General features: G+C 36.6%; 1 protein-coding gene across 1 annotated transcript; it reads left to right on the top strand.

Moving 5' to 3' along the window:
* The first annotated feature begins 721 nt into the window (after positions 1–721).
* On the top strand, positions 722–16,733 carry LOC104100584 (dnaJ protein ERDJ3B-like). Its single transcript, XM_009607842.4, has 10 exons — positions 722–984; positions 1,091–1,239; positions 2,110–2,236; positions 4,163–4,274; positions 4,897–5,013; positions 5,179–5,265; positions 6,242–6,301; positions 6,395–6,472; positions 15,951–16,022; positions 16,122–16,733. The coding sequence occupies exons 1-10, from the start codon at positions 914–916 to the stop codon at positions 16,278–16,280; spliced, it is 1,032 nt and encodes a 343-aa protein (XP_009606137.1). The 5' UTR covers positions 722–913; the 3' UTR covers positions 16,281–16,733.
* Positions 16,734–24,487: the final 7,754 nt, after the last annotated feature.

Here is a 24,487-nt window from a genome sequence, read left to right as displayed (position 1 = left end):
TAGTGGTTTTTATCGATTCGGCTTTCGTCGGTTTTTGCCGGGTTTTCGGTTATTTATCGATTTTTTTCTTATATATGAGACATACACTACTAAACACATATTCTGGCGACTACAATTTCAACGTAACACTATCAAACCAATTATTTTTTGAGAAATGTATAAATCTATAATTTATCAAGATATATTGATGATAATTGAATCAAATACCAGTGATGAATAATTTAAGTAGTCAATTAAAAATCGATTATTTTTAACATGAAATAAATTCTTGTACTCAGCAAAAAAAATTACCAATCAAACTAGAATGTAAATGCAAATAATTAGATTATTATAATAATAAAAAACTAGACTAAAAATACAAACAACTAATATGTACCATAAAATTTTAAAAATTTTATATAAAAATATACACATATATAGGTATAATAATAAATTTAAATAGCTATTTGATTTTTTTGATTATTTTTTAATTAAAACCAAAATCAAACCAAATTTGATCGATTTTTAAAATTCAAAATAAAATCAAACCAACCTAAAAATTATTTGTTCGGTTTAATTCGATTTTTCGGGTTTTTATCAACTCGCGAAGCCCAAACACCGAAAGCTCAAAAAAGGTTAGACACGGTAACACGTGGCCGTTTACTATCGGGGCAAACATGTTGGAGTCGTCTCTTATTGGTTACTTAGCATTAAAACCACGTCGCAGTTTAATTCAGTCGCTAGATTTCATTTTTCAACCATCGGGCCCCAGTCCCTGGTTCAGCTCAGCAAAAATTCACTGAGACGACAGTTAATCCTGTTGAATCTCTCATAGAACAAATTGCAAACTGAAAAAAGCAAATTCCAGATTGTTCGATTTCTTCGAGCAGTAGATCTGTTTACACACCCTAGATTTTCTAGGGAATCAATCGATATGGCGCACGGAAGATCAAAATTGCTCTTTTTATTGTGCTGTTTATCATACACTTTAATTGCCATTGCGTCGTAAGCATTTTTAATTTAATTTAATTTCACTATGTATTTGTTTGTTAATTTGGTGTGCGAAATGTGCTTTGTTTTCATTCTCATGAAATTTGTTCAATCGTTACAGGAAGAGTTATTATGACATATTGCAAGTTCCGAAAGGCGCTTCGGACGAACAGATCAAACGTGCTTATAGGAAGCTTGCTTTGAAGTATCATCCTGATAAAAACCAGGGAAATGAAGAGGCTAATAAGAAATTTGCAGAAATCAGTAATGGTATATCTCTTATAACTTATTAGAAGTTGTTGATTAGAGAAATTATTGAGTATTGCAATGAGAAATTTGTATATGCGGTACCAGCTAGAAGGTAGTTCTTACTAGGAAGACTCTTAGTATATTAGAGATGATTTTAAGTTCTGTGCACCGTTAGTGTGCCATAGGTAAATTTTAGAAACAAGCATGATATGGTAACCTGGAAAGTAGAAAAGTAACCTGCTATAACCGTAAAATTAGAGTTGAATCCTCTAGAGATATAATTACTAGAGTATATTAGAGAATCCCTAGTGTTAGATTACCCTTAAGGGCATAGTATTGAAATATTATGGACCTAAATGGAGCATTTAGATAATAAGGATTTATACAACCAACCCCAACTAGCTTGTGATTGAGGTGTTGTTGTTGTTTATGCAATGAGATGTGCTGATATACAGTGGAATGAATATGTAGGGTTTACACAGCTGACCTAAACTAGTTTTAGATTGACTCATAATTGTTGTTGTTGCAATTTTTTTGATATTGAATGCTTTGTTAGATGATATTTTAACATAATTAAATGGGTCCTTATAGAGCAGAGTGGAAGTGGAGGATTCATATAGGGAAATAATTGATGGTATAGCTGTTGTTGTTGCAAGATTTTGTGATAATGGGCGCTACTAGGAACTGACTAGATGATATTTTTAGAGTAGTTTTTGAAAAGAAATAATGGGTGCCTATAGAGTGATGTGGATATAGACGATTCATATAGACCATCCCAACTAGTGGGGATTGAGGCGTTGTTATTGTTACTTATGTGGCTTGTTAGTTCTAAATTGTATAATTTTGAAAGATTAGTTTTCTGTGGTACTCATATTCTTGAGGGATTAACAGCTTATGAAGTGCTGTCGGATAGTGAAAAGAGGAATATATACGACCGGTATGGAGAAGAAGGTCTTAAACAACATGCTGCCAGCGGAGGCAGAGGTTCAGGAATGAACATGCAAGACATATTTAGCCAGTAAGTTGATACCCTTTATTCCATGCTTTCCCCAACTTCATTTGGTACTGTTTTTCTCTTTGGTCATTGTACCTGCGTAATTTAGTGCAATATACCTGGTGCGCAGCAACTCTGAGTATAGAGGATTCATATAGATTTCAAACTATTTCTGGGATTGAGGCGAAGTTGATTGATATTGATCGACTTTGTATTGAGAAACTTGTCTACTTTTACAACTTATAAGAAACAAACTATAATCTGTATTTTGCGTAAAGCTACAAGATATAAGTAGACATGAGGTGAGACTTTTAAGTTTTAACTCATTCATCAGCTTTAATTGATTAATCTCTAGCTGATTTTGGTAAAGCTATGTCAAAAAGGTATTGTTCATTTAACTACTGACTCGTTATAAGTGTAACCTTAAGATTTATGTATGCCGAACGGGTATTCATCATTTTTTTCTTTTAAATAGTATGTTTTTGGTTTAATTTACAGTTTATTATTCCACACCACCAAAGATTGGTTGGTATTCCATACCTGGTACATTATTCATACCCTGAGGTTATAGGCATCTACATAAACTTATTTCCCTCCATTTAGCTGTCCAGCGAAATCTCTGTATACAGTATAAGTTACCTCAGTTACTTGTAAGTTCATGTGAAAAATGTAGCGAAAGCCAATGAAATTTTATTTTTGATGGATATGAAAGAATGAAGTGTGAATTCGTTTACGTTCAAGCTATATTATTTATATATGGATAACAATCTTGGGTTTTAACTCATTCATCAGCTTTAATTGACTAATCTCTAGCTGATTTTGGTAAAGCTATGTCAAAAGGATATTGTTCATTTGATTACTGACTCGTTATAAGTGTAACCTTAAGATTTATGTACGGCGAACGGGTATTCATCATTTTTTCTTTTAAATAGTATGTTTTTGGTTTAATTTACAGTTTATTATTCAACACCACCAAAGATTGGTTGGTATTCCATACCTGGTACATTATTCATAACCTGAGGTTATAGGCATCTACATAAACTTATTTCCCTCCGTTTAGCTGTCCAGCGAAATCTCTGTATACAGTATAAGTTACCTCAGTTACTTGTAAGTTCATGTGAAAAATGTAGCGAAAGCCAATGAAATTTTATTTTTGATGGATATGAAAGAATGAAGTGTGAATTCGTTTACGTTCAAGCTATATGATTTATATATGGATAACAATCTTGGGATGTTGACTACCTTCTCTTTTTACTCTTCTGTGATGGAACGTACTTTTGAATTTTCTTTTTGGGGCGTTTTGGTGAAGTAGGAGCCCTAGATAGATTTATTTTCAGTTAGCATTTCCAACAAATGAGAAATGCAAAGAGAATCTGGTATAAGCAAGCAGATAAATGATATAGAGTGGAATAAGATCTGGCTTAGGAAGCAACAACAACAACGTACCCAGTATTATCCCACACCGTGGGGTCTGAGGAGGGTAGTGTGTACGCAAACCTTACCCCTACCTTGTGAGGATAGAGAGGTTGTTTCCAATAGACCCTCAACTCTGACTTAAAAAGCGTTTGAGGTTAAATGGCTTGCAGTGGAAGATGTGGCGGTTTACCTGCTAGCTAGTATAACGCTTGGGCTTAAAAAGAGTTTCTTAATGATACAGTGGCTTGAAGAAGTCATCTGGTACTGTGGAAGACATTAAACCAGATCCGAAATGTATTAAGATAGTGGAGGGAGAAGAATTTCTTGGGTTTTCATATTAGCATTCTGTAGGAACAATCCTCACTGTCCGGGCTAGTTCAAGCTTGATATTTTCTGGGAAATTTGAGTTACAAGCTGATAATTTCCTTTTATTATTCAGTTTGAGAACTAAAAGAAAACTGAATTGGAGAGTTTGCCCCTTACCGTTGGTATGAAATGGCAATATTTCTTGCTAACAAAGCAGTAATTTGCAAGGTTTTTTGGCGGAGGCTCAATGGAAGAGGAAGAGAAAATTATCAAAGGAGATGATGTGATTGTTGATTTGGATGCAACATTGGAAGATTTATACATGGGGGGTTCCTTGAAGGTAATCCTTTACTTATTTTGTATATTAATGCTGAAGCCTTCTCCTCAAGTTAGCATACAGACATTTTTCTGTTGCGGCCTTTATCACTAATCTTTAACATGCTTGGATTAGTAAAATACACCATTTATGGTTTCTGTTATAAAAAGTCATTAAAAGCTTTAGGCACATCCCCACTTCTCTGCAATTTATAAAACCTAATCTGAACTATATCATCCTTGTTTTTATTAACAGCTAATAATCAACCCGAATTTGAAAGAAGCCAGAAAATTTATTTCTCCCACATCTGGTCGAGATACGTCTTGTATATAAGTTGTTCCCTAGAAGGTGGGAAAGTACAAGTCCTTTTGGGCACAACCTTTATATTTAGAATTGTGATTTGACATAAATGGTTGAAATCCTAATGTTAGACAGTGCAAGTTCTTGCTTATTTTTGTTTTTGTGATACTGTGGGGGCGTCATGAAACGGGCTCCACTAGCTTATTCTGTTGATCAGTATACTAAATGCTAACTCCATTAAAGGAGCTTTTCAGTGACCAAATTGTATGTCTTTTTAGCCAGCTTATCTTTTCTGGTGACATTGGCTTGTAGCATTTTCATACCTATGTTTTGGTGAATAAAACAGGTGTGGAGAGAGAAAAACGTTTTAAAGCCAGCCCCTGGTAAGAGGCGTTGCAACTGCCGCAATGAGGTGTATCACCGACAAATCGGTCCGGGAATGTTCCAGCAGATGACAGAGCAGGTGTGTTTTATTGATCCTTTATGCAACAGATGTACAGCATCATCTCTTTAGTTCAATCACCTGAACTTTGTTCAGAGAAAATAAAACTTAGTTTTGTGTGGTGTTTCATCTACTTTTAAAGTACAGCATCTGAATTTTCTTAAATTCCGTAATTGTGCTCTTTAGGTCTGTGACAAATGCCCCAATGTGAAGTTTGAAAGGGAGGGCTATGAAATTACTGTAGATATCGAGAAAGGAATGCAAGACGGACAAGTAAGCTCCCGTCTTGAGTTCTTACTTATATGCTTAATTTGGTTTAGTGATACTTAATTTGTTAGCAAACGTTCCATTGCAATGAACTTTTTTTAACTCAAGCTTGTCTGTACACACTTTGACATACTTCCTTGTACCCTTTTTGCCCGCTAGTATTGTCAGGAGCTTCATTATGATATACAGTGCAATTTACTTTCTATGTTCTTCTGGTCAGCTTGACTTTTATGTTGCACTCTAGGAACTTGAGTCTTTTAGCGCTGCAACTACTAGTAAAGATTAGCCATTGCTAGATGTTGATATGAGATGCTCCTTACAGTCAACCTCGTTTCTGCAACTAATAAATAAGACTGGCGAATTTAATGTTGATCTGAAGTGCACCTCATGGTCATCCTAAAATGGCCTGGTAGCAGTACATCGGAGACCTATTTTTGCAAGGGCTTGATCAATATAGCAGAATTAAAGGAAACATTAAGTAAAAGTTGATCAATTATCCATTTCTTCTTGTCTGCATAACTATGTGCAGCAAATGTAAAAGCAACTTATTCCTTTTATTATTGTCTTCTTAGAGCTTCTCTGATCCGTCTTTCTTATGAAATTCTATTTCTCACTGTTTCAGCTTATTTTTGCTAAATTGACCTGTATACACTCTTTTTAGTATAAATCTCTAGCTATTTAACTATCAAAGGCCTTTCCAGCTATTAGGGTTCACATGTTTGGAATCATAAGCGCTTGTTTGGTGATATATGTTCTTTCATTCTAAAGAGGCTTCAACAACATAAATGTTACTGTTTCTTAATTTTCAGAAACTTGTGGGGCTTTGAGCAGCACTAACTTATTCGAAATGTTTTTTCTCTTGTCATGTCCTACTACACCAAAGCAGGAATATCAATAAACTGCTTCTGATTGTTGATTGTCTTTCTCCTCTCATAAGTCTTTGGAACATTGTTTTGAAATAATAAGAAATTTCTTTTGACAGGAAGTAGTATTTTATGAGGATGGTGAGCCTAAGATAGATGGTGAACCCGGAGACTTGAAGGTTTGACTTTATCCCATGCTACACAGAACGGACTTTGTTTTTATGTACAATTTGAGTGTGACATATATTTTTCTTTATTATTTCTTGGGACAGTTCCGCATTCGCACAGCTCCTCATGACCGCTTCAAAAGGGAAGGAAATGACCTACACACAACTGTTACTATTACTCTGGTAATATTTTCTATTCATTTACGAGAATATAAGCCCATTTATTCAACATCGTTATCAAACTATGAACGTTGTTGAAGGAGAGTTAAGGTAAGAAATTAGTATAACAAAATGCTGGGAATATTGGGTCTTAACATACATTGACCGTCTGGAAATCACAAAGATAAATGTCCTCTAATTCAAGCTTCTAAAAATTCCTGCAGAGGCACCTCACTATATCTCCAGCCTTTGTGTTTTGTCTTTGTCCACCTCACCCTCAATTGCGCATGCTTGTGCAACTCTCTGATATAATATACATATAAGAATGATTGGGCAAATTATTTAATGGTGCTGCAGCGACAGTGTGTAGATGCCTCTTTTATGTGTTGTATCAGTCTCAATGGATCAGAAGTATCTAGTTTCATGGTGACTGGCACTGATGTCGAGCTCAATTAACCCTGCAGAAAACTTTGTTCGTTAATATAAAGACTTCGCTAGATTGTAAATCCTTTCTTGGAGTTTCAATGTGTTGAGACAAAATATTGACCAAATTATATTTCTGTTGGAACAACCCTTAGTGGTGGTGGTCCATGTTTTTTTTTTTGAATAAAGTAATTTGTTTATTGATGGCATCAAGAAGATGCAGTAGTACTAAGGGTGGCATGTGGGCCGGGCCCGGTCCTAAATGGGCTTCACGGGCCCGGTCCCAAGTGGGCCGGTCCTAGGTGGGCCTGTCCTAAGTGGTCCCGGGCTTCGCGGGCTTCTTGTTGGAACCGGCCCGGGACCGAGACCACGAACTAACAGTCCCGGGTTAAGTGGGCCGGTCCCGATCCTAAGCGGGCCTAAGTGGGCCCAACTGATACTTTCTATTTTTTAAATTTTTTTTATACAAGTTAGAGAAAAAAAATGGTAATAAAAATATCTAAGGCAATTTTTAAATTATATTATAGAATTTTCACCTATATAGATGTATATATATTATATCTTAAGATGTATACTATCGAATATGGCTTATATACTATGTATATATAGTATAATATATATATATCTTAAGATGTATATATATATATATATTCGATTTATTATATATACATCTTAATATATATAAGCTATATTCGATTTATATACTATATATACATCTTAATATATATATATATATATATATATATATATATCTTAAGATGTATATAAGCTTATATATATACTATACTATATATACATCTTAAGATATATATATATATATATATTCGATTTATTATATATACATCTTAATATATATAAGCTATATTCGATTTATATACTATATGATGTATATAAGCTTATATATATACTATACTATATATACATCTTAAGATATATATATATATATATATATATACACTATATTATACTATATATACAGCTTAAGATATTTATACTATATAAAAAGACAAAAATATTCTAAAGAGATATTCAAAGCAATGCGTTATAATTTTATTATAGCATTAAAAAATCATGGCAATATCTTTCTTAGTCTTCCTCCCCCCATGGAATAAGCACAACAAGGTGCTAATACCACCATTGAGAAGAAAAAGAAACTAATCAAGATGTGCCAAAATACAAGTTACATATTAATTTACATGGTATCTCTTAAAAATTTCATAAATCCTTCAAAGTCCGGAGGAATTTCCGTTGGTAGTGGCGGAAAAGAAGCTTGGTCATCACCGCTTCCAGGCGAAGCATCATCCTCCGCAAGTTCAGCTAGCATTTCTTCGTAAGCTTCGTCTACCTCTGGTTGTGATTCAGCAAGTCCAAAATTTCTTCTTTCCGAACGGATCCAATCTCTTAAAAGTACTGATTTTTCCAAGCTCTCCCTCATAGACGCTCTATAATCACCGAGTTGAAGTCTTGCTTGACTAAAAGCGCTCTCTAATGCCACTGTTGAAGCTTGAATATTTAAAATGTCTCGGGCCATCCTTGAAAGAATCGGAAAGTGTTTTTCTTTGTCCTTCCACCATTCCAAAATATTAAAGGAGCCGTCGGGATTCACTTTCTCAATTCCCTGTGACAAGTAAACTTCAAGCTCATTTAGTTGTGAAAAATCACTAGTACTAGAACCTTGAGAACCCCCGAACCCTGCCCAAGCACCAAGTGCTCTTACTCCCGCAGTTCTTTTAGATGATAGAGAACTAGAAGAAGAAGGAGTTGGAACATTTGGTCTAGCATGATTTAATGCAACTTGAGAAGCATTATAAATTGTTTGAACATTTATTTTAATTGAGGCTATTGCGTCCGGAAGTTTAGACAACTCCTCATCTTCAAGTGCTAAACCATTATAAACAGTTTCATACCAAAATTGAGGACCTCCTAATTTCATAGTAGGATTTAACAATGCAGCAACACCGTAAATAGGGGGAATATGGAAAAAATATTTTTTAAACTTTTTTCTCATAGAATCAATAGCAAGTTGATAAATTTTCCCACCCTCTGAAAAATGATCAAATAAATTTGCAAGTTCTGCAATATAAACTAAACAGTTAGAAATAGTAGGATAATATTGCCCAGAAAATTCATTTGTAGCAATATGAAATTTTTCTAAAAAATCTACAAGCATTTTAACATTAGCCCAATCCGCATTTGTAAGGTGTTCATCATCATCACTTACATGAGCATTAAACGTTGAGTTTATGGGGTTTCTATATTCATATGCAACAACTAAACTTTCATACATGTAATTCCATCTTGTCGGACAAGGTTTAGGAACTTTTCTTTCTCTTAGGCCAAATTCATTTTATCTTTTAAAATATTCTCTAAGTCTACTTCTACGGTTTGAATAAAAAAGCTAATTAAGAGCCATTTTAACCTTTTCAATTTTAACATTTAAAATTCGCATACCATCACCCACAAGTAAATGGTAAATATGACAAATACATCTAACATGAAAAATGTTACTAAATGCAGGACTTAGTGTAGTGGTAAGCAAGGATACAACATTTGTGTTACTAGTAGCTTTATCCATTGAAACTGACATTATTTTATCACTAATGCAAAAATATCTACAAATATCCGTAACCGTGCTAGAAATAAACTGCCCTGTGTGACATGAATTAATTATTCTATAAGCAATAATGCGCTTTTGCATTATCCAATCCTCATCAATCCAATGACCGGTAACAGTAAGGTAATCACAGTCATTACCACTTCTACCAATATCAGTTGTAATAGCAACACGACAATTTATATGAGTAAATAAATAGCGCAAATATTGTTCATATTCATGTTTATATTTATAAATATCGCTCTTTACGGTTGTGCGAGGAAAACCTTTATAAGTAGGATTATAAACTTTTCTAATATAATGCACAAAGTGAGGGTTAGAAGGAAAACTATAGGGTAAGCACATAACAGTAACCATTTGTGCCAATTCTTTCCGATCTTTTTTTGGATCATAATATAAAATACCACCGGTAACAGTGTTAATTCCCGGTTGAAATTGATTTGACTCGGTACTAAGGTCAGCCTGACTAGGTGCACTTGTCCCCTCGGCCAAAGCTTTCATACGAAAATATCTAGCTTTATCTTGAGGGTGTAGCAATATGTGTCTAGTCAAACTTCCCTCCCCCCGACTTCCAACATATTTAAAAACTAACTCTTTGCCACAAGTTTTACACTTAGCCCTATTTTTTTCTTTTAGTTGAGTAAAAAATGGCCAAACAAGAGATGTTTCTGCCCGTTTAGAAGGTTGTCTAGAAAAAGTAGGGGCAGTAACAGGAGGGTCAGACGGGACATCATTTGGATTATTATTAGTTGGGTTAACTTCAGGAGTAGGACTAGTGGGTGTATCGTCATCCGGTTGCGTTTCATCAAAATCTATTTCTTCATCATCATTTTCATCAATAGTTGGATTACCATAAAGAGCATTCATATATTCATGGTTTAATTGTTCACCGGGTGCAATATTATGGCAAAATTGACTCTCGGTAAATTGTAATAAACTATTATCGCTATCAAGAATAGGAGGTGTAGGACGGGTAACAGGTTTGGGTCGGGGAGCCGGGGAAGTGGAGGAGGAACAGATTGGCCACTAGATTCACCACTCTTGGATTTTCCCTTATTTTTACTAAACATTTTTTTTAAGGAATAAGCCATCTTAATTAATCAAGCAAAGTAAATAAAACAAACAAAACTATAATATTAAAACTTAAGAGTTAGAACGAGTTTACTGAATTGACGAACAACTTGTTGAAAATTAATTATCGTTGAAAACTTGAAGACTTCAATTCACCAACTTCACAATTTTGCACAAAATGTAACAATTAAGTAAGCAATTATAGAAGAATATTAGAGAGATTGAGAGAGATTGAGAGAGATTGATGATTTTGTGAGAAAAATGAAAGAATGAGGGGGTATTTATAGTTGAAAATAGGGAAAAAGTGTAATTATAAACAAAGTTTGGGGGGTTAAATGGCTATTTTGCAAATAGCCAACGACTATTTTGGCAGACCAAACGGCTAGTTTTTAAATGGCCAAATGGTCAATTTTTTTTTATTAAAATTATCCGTTGGGCCCGGATAGGCCCGTTTAGAACCGCTTGAACCGGCCCACTTCTCAGCCGGTCCCGGTCCCAAACGGTCCCGGTTTCGCGGGTCTCCCCTATAGGACCGGCCCACTACCCAGCCCACCTCCCCACGGTCCCAGTCCTATCCGATTAGGACCGTTTAGGCCCACCGCCCATATGGGCTTGCAGTCCTGGGACGGTCTCGGTTCTAACCGGCCCACATGCCACTCTTAAGTAGTACAAAAGATAATACAGCAAAAAGAACTAAGTCAACTCTAATACAAGAAATGCTAATTTAAGACCAAGGTTCTGACAAAGTTCAGAAAGCTATCAGGAGTGTCTACAGGAGACAATTTGTGCCAACTAAAAAGAAACATTAAGCACCTAGCCTTAATAGAGTGAATTGGAGTTGATACACCATCAAAACATTTCCTATTTCTTTCTGTCCATAAACACCAAAAAATACTAGCAAGGATCATTCTCCAGATTTGCTTGATGATTTTATCAACTTTCCATGTGTTCCAGTTTCTAAAGGCTTCCTTGGTGCTCCGAGGCATGACCCAGTTGAGTCCAAAAACTGAGAGAAACATGTTCCACACATCTGCAGCTACTGGACTGTGTAGAAACAAATGGTTGTTGGTTTCTTCATTGTTCTGACACATGTAACATCTATTTGCAATCTGAAAGCTTTTTTTCCTTAGATTATCCTGAGTGAGGCATGCATCTTGTAGTGCAGTCCAACAAAAGCAGGTGACTTTTAAAGGAGCTCTTGTTCTCCAAATAAGCTTCCATGGCCAGCTTTCTACCATTTCATTTTGTGCTGTCAAAGATGTATATCCAGCCTTGACAAAATAGAGACCTTCCTTGGACTTGCCCCACTTTAGCTTGTCTACTGCATGAACATTGATTCCATTATTCTCTACCCTTGACAGTAGATTTAGCAGCTTCTCATACTCTCAGTCTTGTGTATACCTTCTAAGAAGAATGTTCCAACTGTTTTTTCCCTGTATTGAGCAATGGATGAGTCGGGATCACAAGAGATGTGATAGAGGTTTGGAAAGTCATCTTTTAGAAGACAGTTCCCTTGCCATTTATCTTTTCAGAATTTGATGAGTGTCCCACTTCCTGTAGAGAAGTAGGCATTCTGATAGAATTCATCCCAAAGTCTGTTAATGTATTTCCAAGGTCCAACTCCATATGAGGCTCGGGAGATTTTTGTACACCAATGACTTTGGGCTCCATGCTTAGCTGTGTCTACCTCTTTCCAAAGTGCTTGTTTTTCCTGAGAGTATCTCTATAACCACTTCATTAGTAAACTTTTGTTATGTGTAGCCAAATTTTTAATGTCCAGTCCATCTTGTATCTTAGGCATTGTGCATTTAGACCATTTTACAAGGTGGAATTTGTGTTCCTTACTATTCCCTTCCCACAAAAAGTTCCTCCTGATTTTGTCAAGCTGTCTCAGTACCTTGCTAGGCATAGGGAATAATGACATAGTATATGTTGGAATGTTGTCTAAAGTGTTGTTAATCAAAGTAAGTCTACCACCCATCGAGAGGTACTGCATCTGTCAGGAGGCTAGCCTTTTCTCAAATTTTTCAATCACACTGCCCCAACTGAATGTAGCTTTAAACTTAGCACCCAATGGAAGTCCCAGATATGTTGTTGGGAAGGAGCCAGTATTGCAGCACAAAATATCTGCCAACTCTGCCAGATTTGTAACCTCATTGACAGGGTATATAACACTCTTGAGCATGTTGATATGAAGTCCAGAAAAAGCTTCAAAGGTTAGTAGGGTAATATTAAGGTAAAGCACTTGTCTTGATTCAGCCCCACAAAATATTAAGGTATCATCACCATACAAAAGGTGCGAGACATTGACTGAGTTTGTTGTCATGTTGCCAACATCAAAACCATTGATCCATTGTAGTTCCTTGGCTTTATCTAACATTCTGCTAAGACCTTCCATGGCTAGAATGAAGAGAAAGGGTGATAATGGATCACCTTGCCTTAGGCCTTTCTGAGGGGAGAAGAAGCCCACTGGACTCCTATTAATCAGCACCGAGTATTTAACTGTTGTGATGCTGAACTTGACCCATCTAATCCACCTGTCTCCAAATCCCATCTTCTTTAGCATAGTAATGAGGTATGACCAATTGAGTTGATAAAATGCCTTCTCTACACCTAGTTTGCATAGGATGCCTGGTTCCCCACTTTTCATCCTCCAATCTATGACTTCATTTGCAATTAGGGTTGCATCAGTAATCTGTTTATCTTTTATGAAAGCATTCTGATGGTTAGAGACCAGCTTCCCCATGACTCTTTTTATCCTCTCTGCCAGAACTTTGGCTGCAATCTTGTATACACTGCCAATTAAACTAATTGGTCTAAAATCCTTTAGTTCAATTGCTCCCTTTTTCTTTGGGATTAGAGTTATGAAAGAAGCATTTGTGCACCTTACCATGTAGCAGTGTTGATGGAAGTGATCAAGTGCATTCATTACATCATTTTTAATGAACTCCCAAGCCTTCTGGAAGAATGACATAGTGTAGCCATCAAGACCAGGGGCCTTATCTGGAGCACATGACTTAATTACTGCTAGGACCTCTTCCTCTTGAAATGCCAGCTCAAGATCTGTTTTCTCCTCTTCTGAAATGCTTGCTAGACCTTCAAATTCAGCACAAGGTCTCCAGCTCTCCTGTTCAGTGTATAGTTTCTCATAAAATTCCAGAATTTCCCTTTTGATAGAGTCTTTGTCCTCGATAATCTCTGGTCCTACTTTGAGTTTGTCAATACAGTTGTTCCTCCTATGAGAGTTAGCCATCTTTTGAAAATATTTTGTGTTCCTGTCCCCTTCCTTCAACCGCAAACACCTGGATTTTTGCCTCCATGAGATCTCCTCAGCCTTTATCAGTTGCTGATACTCCTGTTGTAGCGCTAACATCTGTGATTTCTCTGCTGTGGAAAGTGTTCTGTTTTCAGCAATTTGTTCAAGAGAGAGATGCTCGTCTAAGATTTTGTTCTTTCTGGCCTCTAGCTTGCCAAAGACCTCTTTGTTCCAGTGTGTGATGTCCTTTTTGAGATTCTTTAGCTTCTGAACCAGTATGAAATCTGAACTACCACTAATTATATAACTTTTCCACCAAGCCTTCACTTTGTCAAGAAACCCCTCAGCCTGAAGCCACATGTTTTCAAATTAAGTATGAGGGTGTTGCCTCCCAATCACCACTCTCGAGCAAAATAGGTCTGTGATCAGAAATAACCTTTGGTAAGGCCATCTGCTTAACAATTTTGAAGCTGTCATTCCATTCTGTTGAAATCATAAATCTGTCTATCCTTGATGCTTGTATGTGATTCTCTCCCCTGGACCAAGTATACTGAGCACCATGTAGTGGCAAGTCAATGATACATAAGTCTTGGATCAATTCTGAGAAGTCTTTCATAGCTTTTGTTCTTCTCACACAGGTGAGCCTCTCACTTTCAAACCTGCATACGTTGAAATCACCCCCTAATACCCAAGGACCATCCCAGATTCCCCTTATTCCAGCAATTTCATGCCATAATTCTTCTCTCTTAGGACTGGTATGAGGGCCATATATGCCAGTGAAGCACCATTTGAAGTCCTCCTGAAGGGACTCCATCATACATGAGATGGAGAATGTACCCACCCGGATATCCATACATTGCCACTGCCTTTTGTCCCACAACACTATAATTCCCCCCTTTGTGCCACAAGACTTTAGTTCAGCCCAACCAATCCACCTGTTTCCCCATATCTGGTGCAAGAGACTAGCTGACCATTCTTCTATTTTGATTTCCTGTAGACATACTAAGTCTGCCTGCCATATGTGTAAAAGAGATTTGAGTGTACTCCTTTTATTGTTGTCATTCAGACCCCCGACATTCCAACTCAAAATTTTTACTTTCATCCTGAAAAGGATTTGTAGTACCTGCCCCTACTTCCACTTGCCTGTTTTTCTTTTCCGTCATAATTGATCCCACATATTAATCTTTTTCGTTCTACCTCCCCTTTGCTTTTGATATCTTTTCCTGACTTATGGCATGGCTTCTGCTGCTGCACTTGTTGTTGCCTTCTCTGCTCCATTCGCAAAATTATGTCTAGCAATTCATGCTCAAACCCAGTCACATTAACCCCAAAAACCTTGCATGCTTTGACCATAGTGAACTTTGACCACTTGGATTGCTCAATTAGAGTTGGAGTATGCACCAATTGCTTTGAAGAATTCTCACTGTACCAAGGAAGAGGGTGGATGATGAATACTTAAGACTTAGGTGGATGATGAAACTACACTGAGACTTTTCTAGCTCCTGGAAAAGAGATTGGAGCGTTTACTGTGATCGATAGTTTGAGGAGAAGAGCATTAGTAAATTGCTTGAATGATGTGTGAACGCCTAATTTGAAATGTGTTGTAGCCTTATCTTCAGTTTGTTAGCAATCTTTCAATCTCCATTGGAGATAGAAACACAGTTAACTTTGTCCTAGCGGAGCAGAGGTGAATATGCTCTTTTAAAGAACCTATATTTCAGATCCATTTTGCTTGTGAGACTTGTCTTCTACTTGTTCTACAAATAGTCTTATGGCCGTAAAACACCAAAAAACGAGGAACGGTCATGGTGGGGTGGTGACTATGGTTCCTCAGGTCGTTTTTGATGGCCCGAAAAAATAGGCAGTTTGTCTACTTGTATTCACAAGTTATTCTTGATGAGTCACTTGTAGGTTTCCACTTTATACTTTATGCAGAGTAATAGGTAATAACCAAATGAATATCAGTAGAATTACATGCATTATAACCTTAAAGGGGTCAAAGTTTTACTCAATTTCCATCCAATACGATTGAAAAATCTTAGTAATGCGACTTATCACTAACATCACTCATTTAATTTATTTTGATATTCGATTCACCTTTTAACTTGATCTTAAAACTTTCTTTTTCTTCCATGCAGGTGCAAGCGCTGGTTGGTTTCGAAAAGACCATTAAACATCTCGATGACCATTTAGTAGATATTGGCACAAAGGTAAATTCTTACCATGCAGTTCTAAGAGCGCTACAGTTTCATATAGGTTACCCGATAATTTTGGTGATGAATGTATTCCTCATGTTTGTTATTCCTCAGGGGATCACTAAGCCAAAGGAAGTGAGAAAGATTAAAGGTGAAGGGATGCCACTGCATTTCAGTAACAAGAAAGGCGATTTATATGTTAAATTTGAGGTTCTTTTCCCCACATCATTAACAGAGGACCAGAAGAAACAGATCAAGCAAATTCTTGTTTAGGATATACTACAGTCTGATCTTTTTTCTCCCCTGCAACGAATTCAGAAGAATCGGGGGTTGACCTTATCTCAACCCTTTACACTTTTTCTTGTTTACGAACGTTGCATTAATGTATTGGAACTTGCAGTAATCTTCCAGGCGTCCTCATCATCAAATTTTCGGGGCTCTATTGTGTCCAGGCATTTTTCCCCAAGTCATTTGAGGTGTAGTTTACAGGCCATTTGAACTGACTAACAAGGATACGATTGAGCAGATTGGCAGTGAATTTGCTGCATTGTGTTATTGACATTGTATTGGACCTTGACTATAGAGTAGATTGAAGTACGTACATTTGTTAGCACAATTTTCGGAATGTCATTTACATGTACTATATATTTGGATGAGGGACTTGCATATTAGCCGCTGCATAATTTCGAAGTCTTCTTCTCAATATGCTGTGGTGTTTATACTGAATTGCAAGACTTATGCCTTTCATATACATTTATCATTTAATCATAGCTATATGATATGTATTCTCACTTTAATTTGTAGGAGTAACTGTCAGGGTTAAGTTGCTTGGTTTGGCGTAAATAGTAAATACGGGTTAAGTTGCTTGGTTTGGCGTAAATAGTAAATACCAAGTGCGAGAAAGTTTTTACTGTTTGTTTCATTTGCAGTTATTCTCTGTTCTAATACCATATTAACTAACAACAGAACTGCATCTATCACCTTGGCATTTTCTGTTCTAATCGAAGGTAAATTTTAATCATTTTTGTTTTGCAATTCAAAGCCAAACGAAATATAAACGTTGATTGTGAAAAAATAGGGATCGTTATTTTTATTTAAATTGTGATAGCAGATTCATAATCATCAAGTTATCAATTAATATTTATCATAAAAAATTATCTGTAATTATTTTATAAGTGAATTAAGTACATAAATATTTTTTATAATGTCAGTGAATAAAATTTAAACATGTATCCGTAGATTATATTATCTTGCACTTTATCAATTTGAGCAGTTAGGATTAGATTCTTTTTGTCATCTCCCTTATTTATTACTCCATCCGTCTCATACTAATAGTTGTGGTTACCAAAAATAGTTCTCAAATTATTTCTTATTTTAGAAGTTCATGTCAAAACTAATTATTTTTTTCCTTTTTTACCCTTACTAATAATTGTTCTTGAGGATGGAGATAACACATAAATAGAATAAATATTAAATGAAGAGAGATTATATCTTAAGACATAAATAAGGGTAGAATAGTCTAATTTATTTCCTAAATAATATTTTTTAAATGACGTGTAAAAGAGAAACACGACACATGAGACGGAGTATCATATAGAATAGTCAGTACACGTCACATTTGCTAGTCATGATCAGTACACATTAAAATAAGCTTTCTCTAACATGGTACCAGCCTAATACACTTGAATTTGCAAGTAATCATACTTCAGTCTTTGTAATGTATCTGTGGCAGTTAATGTTAGGTCTACTTAAACATTCAATGCAGCTCCAAATGATTTTAAAAAAAACATAAAGTAAATGCAACCATAATTCTTCAAAATTATAGTATCTTGTAAATGTAACAATAATTTATATATATGCTTTTAGAGGAAATAATCTTCTATAATTGTTACATTTTTGAATAGAAAAAATAATTCTATAAAGATATCTTGTCCAGGAGCGAAGCTAGGAGTTCAGCCAAACCCGGTAACTTTTATTCAAACAGTATATTTGCGTTAAAAAAATTATTAAATATGAATGAATATTAAATTTAGAATCTAATTATTGTTGAGGTTTTATTTTTTAAGATGTAATATTCTTAAAATGAGGGTGAATGGGAAATGGAGGAAAAATGAAATTTTGAGTAAAATTTTAAGTTTCCCCTCTTAACAATGAGACATTGTCCCATATTGGAAGTGGAAGACATTTTTGGTGGGTATATATATAATTGCTCTTCTTGTAGCTCTTAAACAGTTAAGAAGAAAGCAAGCCTCGCGCCGTCGTCGTCGTCGCTCGCTCGGCTTCGGCTTCGGCTACGGCTACGGCTACGGCTACGGCTACGGCTACGGCTACGGCTTCGGCTTCGGCTTCGGCTTCGGCTTCGGATTCGGATTCGGATTCGGATCTTCCCACCATGAAGTGCTTGCTCCACAAACATGAAGTGCTTGCTCCACCATGAAGGGTGGACGTTTGGTCTTGCACTCCTTCTTGGCTGCTATATATATGAGCAGCAAATGTTGAAGAAAGACAACAAAAACTCAACATACAATTCGCTCAACAAATTGGCTATACATTGCACTCCTTCCTCTCAGAACTTCCATACGTTTTTCTGAGTATATACTCCTTCGTTCTGCATTGTTTTTTAACTTCAAACAAAGCAACTGTAAGTGTGATTTGCTACCGAACTTTGTGTTCGCCGAAACACTGGGGTTTGAAGTACCGCTACACCAGTGTGTTATTCGTTCTATCCTGGGAGGAAATAATCCATTACCTTGGGTACTAGGAGGGGATTAAATTCCTTAAGGAAACACTGTGAATTCAGTGGGCTCGAATTTATTATTATTGTTTCATTACGTTAACTTATATTTTGCAGAATTAATATTTACAAATACAGCAATATTGACCGGGAATAACAATCTTAAGGAATTTAATATTTATTTCTGTACTTGTGTTATTCTTATTATTCTGCAAACTAAAACCTTTGTGGTTTGTGTACTCCCGTTTTGGAGAGTTAAGCCTTCGTGGCGTTTTGTTGGATATTAAAATCTACGTGATTTTTACTCCAGTTTGAAAACGTGTATTAAACGTTTGTTTGTGTCATTCTTTTACAGAAAAGATGATGACTGAAAACGAAAACCAAGCTGTTCCGATGGCGACTGCCAACGCAACGACAAGCCGAACACCGGCGTTGGCACCGGCAGAAAAACCCGGAAAATTTTCCGGGATTGATTTCAAACGCTGGCAGCAGAAGATGTTCTTCTACTTAACTACGTTATGTCTACAGAAGTTCATCAAGGAAGATGTTCCTGATCTGCCGGATAAAACTCCAGATAATGAACGCTTTCTCGTGATTGAAGCGTGGAAGCATTCTGATTTTTTATGCAAGAATTATATTCTTAGCGGACTGGATGATAATCTGTATAATGTATACAGTAGCATGGAGACATCCAAAGAATTGTGGAATGCGCTTGAAAAGAAATATAAGACTGAAGATGCCGGGATGAAGAAATTCGTTGCCGCAAAATTTCTGGACTACAAAATGATAGATAGCAAGTCTGTTATTACTCAAGTCCAGGAATTGCAAGTGATTATTCATGATCTACTTGCTGAAGGTCTTGTAATCAACGAAGCATTCCAAGTAGCAGCAATGATTGAGAAGTTGCCTCCGTTGTGGAAGGACTTCAAAAATTATTTGAAACACAAACGAAAGGAAATGTCCCTTGAAGATCTCATTGTTCGGTTGAGAATCGAAGAGGACAATAAAGCTGCTGAAAGGAGAGGCCGTGGAAATTCAACAATAATGGGAGCAAATATTGTTGAAGCTAACAAAAAGAGGAAGAAGGCTTCTGGTCCGAAATACAACCCAAGCAAGAAGCGGTTCAGTGGAAACTGCTACAACTGTGGGAAAACCGGACACAAATCTACGGAGTGTCGTGCTCCGAAGAAAGACAAGAAAAGGGGTCAAGCAAACATGGTAGTAAACCATGATGATGTTGATAACTTGTGTGCCATGCTCTCTGAATGTAACTTGGTGGGAAATCCTAAACTGTGGTGGTTTGATTCAGGAGCCACTCGCCATGTTTGTGCAGTTAGAGAGGCTTTTGCTACCTATGCTCTTGCTGAACCCGGAGAGACAGTTTATATGGGAAATGCTTCAACAGCAAAAGTTGAAGGATATGGGAAGGTATTTCTAAAAATGACTTCTGGCAAGGTCATGACTTTGAACAATGTCCTTCATGTTCCCGAAATGAGAAAGAATTTAGTCTCTACTGGACTTCTTGTTAAGCACGGTTTTAAGTGCGTTTTTGTATCCAACAAGGTTGTAATTAGTAAGAATGAAATATTTGTGGGAAAAGGTTACCTCACCGAGGGCCTTTTCAACCTAAATGTAATGGTTGTTGAAAATAATAATAATATTTCAGCTTCTTCTTACTTACTTGAGTCAAATGATTTATGGCATGTACGTTTGGGTCATGTCAATTATAAAACCTTGCGGAAAATGATTAACTTGGAAGTACTGCCCAAGTTTGAATGCGAAAAATCAAAATGTCAAACATGTGTGGAATCTAAGTATGTTAAACATCCTTATAAGTCAGTTGAAAGGAATTCAAATCCTTTAGACTTAATTCACACAGATATTTGTGACATGAAGTCAATACCATCTCGCGGTGGAAAGAAGTATTTCATAACTTTTATTGACGATGGTACTCGATATTGCTGTGTTTACTTACTGAATAGTAAAGATGAAGCAATAGACGCATTCAGGCAATACAAAAATGAAGTTGAAACGCAACTTAACAAGAAAGTAAAAATGATAAGAAGTGATAGGGGTGGTGAATATGAATCTCCTTTTGAAGAAATATGTTTAGAATATGGAATTATTCATCAAACAACAGCCCCTTACACGCCCCAATCTAATGGGATTGCGGAAAGAAAGAATCGCACATTAAAGGAGATGATGAATGCGTTGTTGATAAGTTCTGGTTTGCCACAGAACTTGTGGGGGAAGCCATTCTTACGGCTAATCGAATATTAAATCGAGTGCCCCATAGCAAAACACAATCCATTCCATATGAACAATGGAAAGGAAGGAAGCCCAACTTGAATTATTTTAAAGTGTGGGGGTGTTTGGCAAAAGTGCAAGTTCTTAAACCCAAAAGGGTAAAGATAGGACCGAAAACCGTTGATTGTGTTTTCATAGGATATGCGACAAATAGTAAAGCATATCGATTTCTGGTTCATAAATCAGAAAATCCCGACATTCATAATAATACGGTTATAGAATCAGATAATGCTGAGTTTTTTGAAAATATATATCCGTATAAAAAGGAATGTGAGTCGTTTGGTGAAGGATCTAAACGACCTCGGGAAGAAACAAAAGAAAGTACATGTAATCAGGAGAATCCAAGACGTAGTAAACGTCAAAGAACTTCTACTTCATTTGGACCAGATTTTGTGACTTTCTTATTGGAGAATGAGCCTCAAACATTTAAAGAAGCTATGACTTCTTCGGAATCATTGTTTTGGAAAGAGGCAGTCAATAGTGAAATAGAATCCATATTGAACAACCATACATGGGAATTGGTTGATCTTCCTCCTGGAAATAAACCTTTGGGTTCTAAATGGATTTTTAAGAGAAAAATCAAAGATGATGGCACTATTGATAAATTCAAGGCAAGGCTCGTAGTCAAAGGGTATAGACAACGAGAAGGTCTAGACTACTTTGATACATACTCTCCAGTTACAAGAATTACGTCCATACGGATGTTAGTAGCATTAGCTGCAGTGTATGGTCTTGAAATTCATCAAATGGATGTTAAGACGGCCTTCTTAAATGGAGAGTTGGAGGAAGAAATTTACATGGAACAACCTGAAGGGTTTGTGGTTCCAGGTAAAGAAAAGAAGGTATGTAGACTTGTTAAGTCTCTTTACGGACTAAAACAAGCACCCAAACAATGGCATGCGAAATTTGACCAAACAATGTTGTCAAATGGTTTTAAGATAAATGAATGTGATAAATGCGTGTACATTAAAAATGTTCCAAATCACATAGTCATTGTTTGCCTATATGTGGATGATATGTTGATAATGAGTAATGACATTGCCAACATAAATGCTACTAAGCGTATGCTCAATAGCAAGTTTGATATGAAAGACTTGGGAGTTGCTGATTTAATTCTGGGAATTAAGATCAATAAGACTCCTCAAGGTCTGGCATTGTCACAATCTCATTATATTAAGACAGTACTTGAAAAATTCAAGCACTTGGGCTTTAAAGTTGCAAAGACTCCAATTGACGTGAATCTTGCATTAGCAAAGAACAAAGGCCAAAGCATATCACAATTGGATTATGCTCGTGTATTGGGATGCTTAATGTATATCATGAATTGTACACGACCAGACATAGCTTGTGCTATAAGTAAACTGAGTCGATATACGAGCAATCCAGGCCAATCTCATTGGATGGCAATGAAACGAGTTTTGGGATATTTAGAACATACCCAGAACTTTGAATTGCACTACAGTAATTTCCCTGCGGTGATTGAGGGATACTGTGATGCAAATTGGATCACCGGTTCAACTGATTCTAAGTCCACGAGTGGATATGTATTCACTATTGGTGGAGGAGCGGTATCTTGGAAGTCGTCCAAACAAACATGTATTGCCCGCTCTACAATGGAGGCTGAATTCATAGCCTTAGATAAAGCCGGTGAAGAAGCTGAATGGCTCCGGAATTTCTTGGAAGACATTCCATTTTGGCCCAAACCGTTGGCACCAATATGCATACATTGTGATAGTCAAGCGGCAATTGGAAGGGCTGGGAGCGTCATGTATAACGGTAAATCTCGTCATATACGACGAAGACATAAAACCGTTAGGCAATTACTCTCTAGAGGAATTATCACAATTGACTATGTAAAGTCAAGTGATAATGTGTCGGATCCACTTACAAAAGGCCTAACTAGAGAGGTAGTTGAGAAATCATCAAGGGGAATGGGGCTATGGCCGAGAACAAGTCATTGTGGCGGTAACTCTACCTAGAAGACTGGAGATCCCAAGATCTAGGTTCAAAGAGATCAAACAAAGTCATTAATGACGGTTCAACATTGTCAAATAAAATTTTAGTCCATTCTCGTGATGAGACAATGTTCAGTACCAAGGATAAAGCATTAAGGCTTTTTAATGATTTCTAAATTTGATACGGGGTATATCAAATAGTGTATCTACAGGATGACACGTTTAGGAATCACCTATTTAAGTGTGAAGTGTGAGCCGCTTCAAGGAGAACTTTGTAAGGCCAGTTCTCTACGCACTTATGAAACCAGGCGGTGTTCATGGCTGAAACGAACACAACAATGAGAACCAAAGACGGTTAAGGGTTGATTGTGTGACTTATGGTTGTCTAGGTATACACCAAAGATCGACGGTTCAAAGATATCAAATCTACCGATTGACCGAGTATATCCGACATAAGTTTACTACGGAAAGTTCAAAGGGAAACCTACTTATCCAGATGCAATTAATCCTTGCTTGTAAATCACACAGTTTTTTCATGCATACTTCCGTGATATAGCCATTCCCCATTCATGTGGGGGATTGTTGAGGTTTTATTTTTTAAGATGTAATATTCTTAAAATGAGGGTGAATGGGAAATGGAGGGAAAATGAAATTTTGAGTAAAATTTTAAGTTTTCCCCTCTTAACAATGAGACAATGTCCCATATTGGAAGTGGAAGACATTTTTGGTGGGTATATATATAATTGCTCTTCTTGTAGCTCTTAAAGAGTTAAGAAGAAAGCAAGCCTCGCGCCGTCGTCGTCGTCGCTCGCTAGGCTCGGCTTCGGCTTCGGCTTCGGCTTCGGCTACGGCTACGGCTTCGGCTTCGGCTTCGGCTTCGGATTCGGATTCGAATTCGGATTTGGATTTGGATTTGGTCAAATGATCGATCGATTGATTAATTTTTTGGACCAAATTTATTTGTTAATAGTAAATATTAACGTAAGATTATCCGTATTTGTAAACGGATATTTTTCAATCCGTGTATTGATAATTTGGCAGCCGGATAATGGTCTTCCCACCATGAAGTGCTTGCTCCACAAACATGAAGTGCTTGCTCCACAAACATGTAATGCTTGCTCCACCATGAAGGGTGGACGTTTGGTCTTGCACTCCTTCTTGGCTGCTATATATATGAGCAGCAACTGTTGAAGAAAGACAACAAAAACTCAACATACAATTCGCTCAACAAATTGGCTATACATTGCACTCCTTCCTCTCAGAACTTCCATACGTTTTTCTGAGTATATACTCCTTCGTTCTGCATTATTTTTTAACTTCAAACAAAGCAACTGTAAGTGTGATTTGCTACCGAACTTTGTGTTCGCCGAAACACTGGGGTTTGAAGTACCGCTACACCAGTGTGTTATTCGTTCTATCCTGGGAGGAAATAATCCATTACCTTGGGTACTAGGAGGGGATTAAATTCCTTAAGAAAACACTGT

The sequence above is a fragment of the Nicotiana tomentosiformis genome, chromosome 2 (genome assembly GCF_000390325.3).
Source record: "Nicotiana tomentosiformis chromosome 2, ASM39032v3, whole genome shotgun sequence".
NCBI lineage: Eukaryota > Viridiplantae > Streptophyta > Magnoliopsida > Solanales > Solanaceae > Nicotiana > Nicotiana tomentosiformis.
The sequence above is the reverse complement of the archived record's forward strand: the minus strand, read 5'-3'. Positions and strand labels throughout refer to the sequence as shown.

Bases quoted from the DNA above. Each gene is read 5' to 3' on its own strand.
- LOC104100584 (XM_009607842.4), top strand. From the start codon at position 914: ATGGCGCACGGAAGATCAAAATTGCTCTTTTTATTGTGCTGTTTATCA. The intron at 985-1,090 runs GTAAGCATTTTT...CAATCGTTACAG, and splicing joins ACTTTAATTGCCATTGCGTC to GAAGAGTTATTATGACATAT. The intron at 2,237-4,162 runs GTAAGTTGATAC...GTAATTTGCAAG, and splicing joins ATGCAAGACATATTTAGCCA to GTTTTTTGGCGGAGGCTCAA.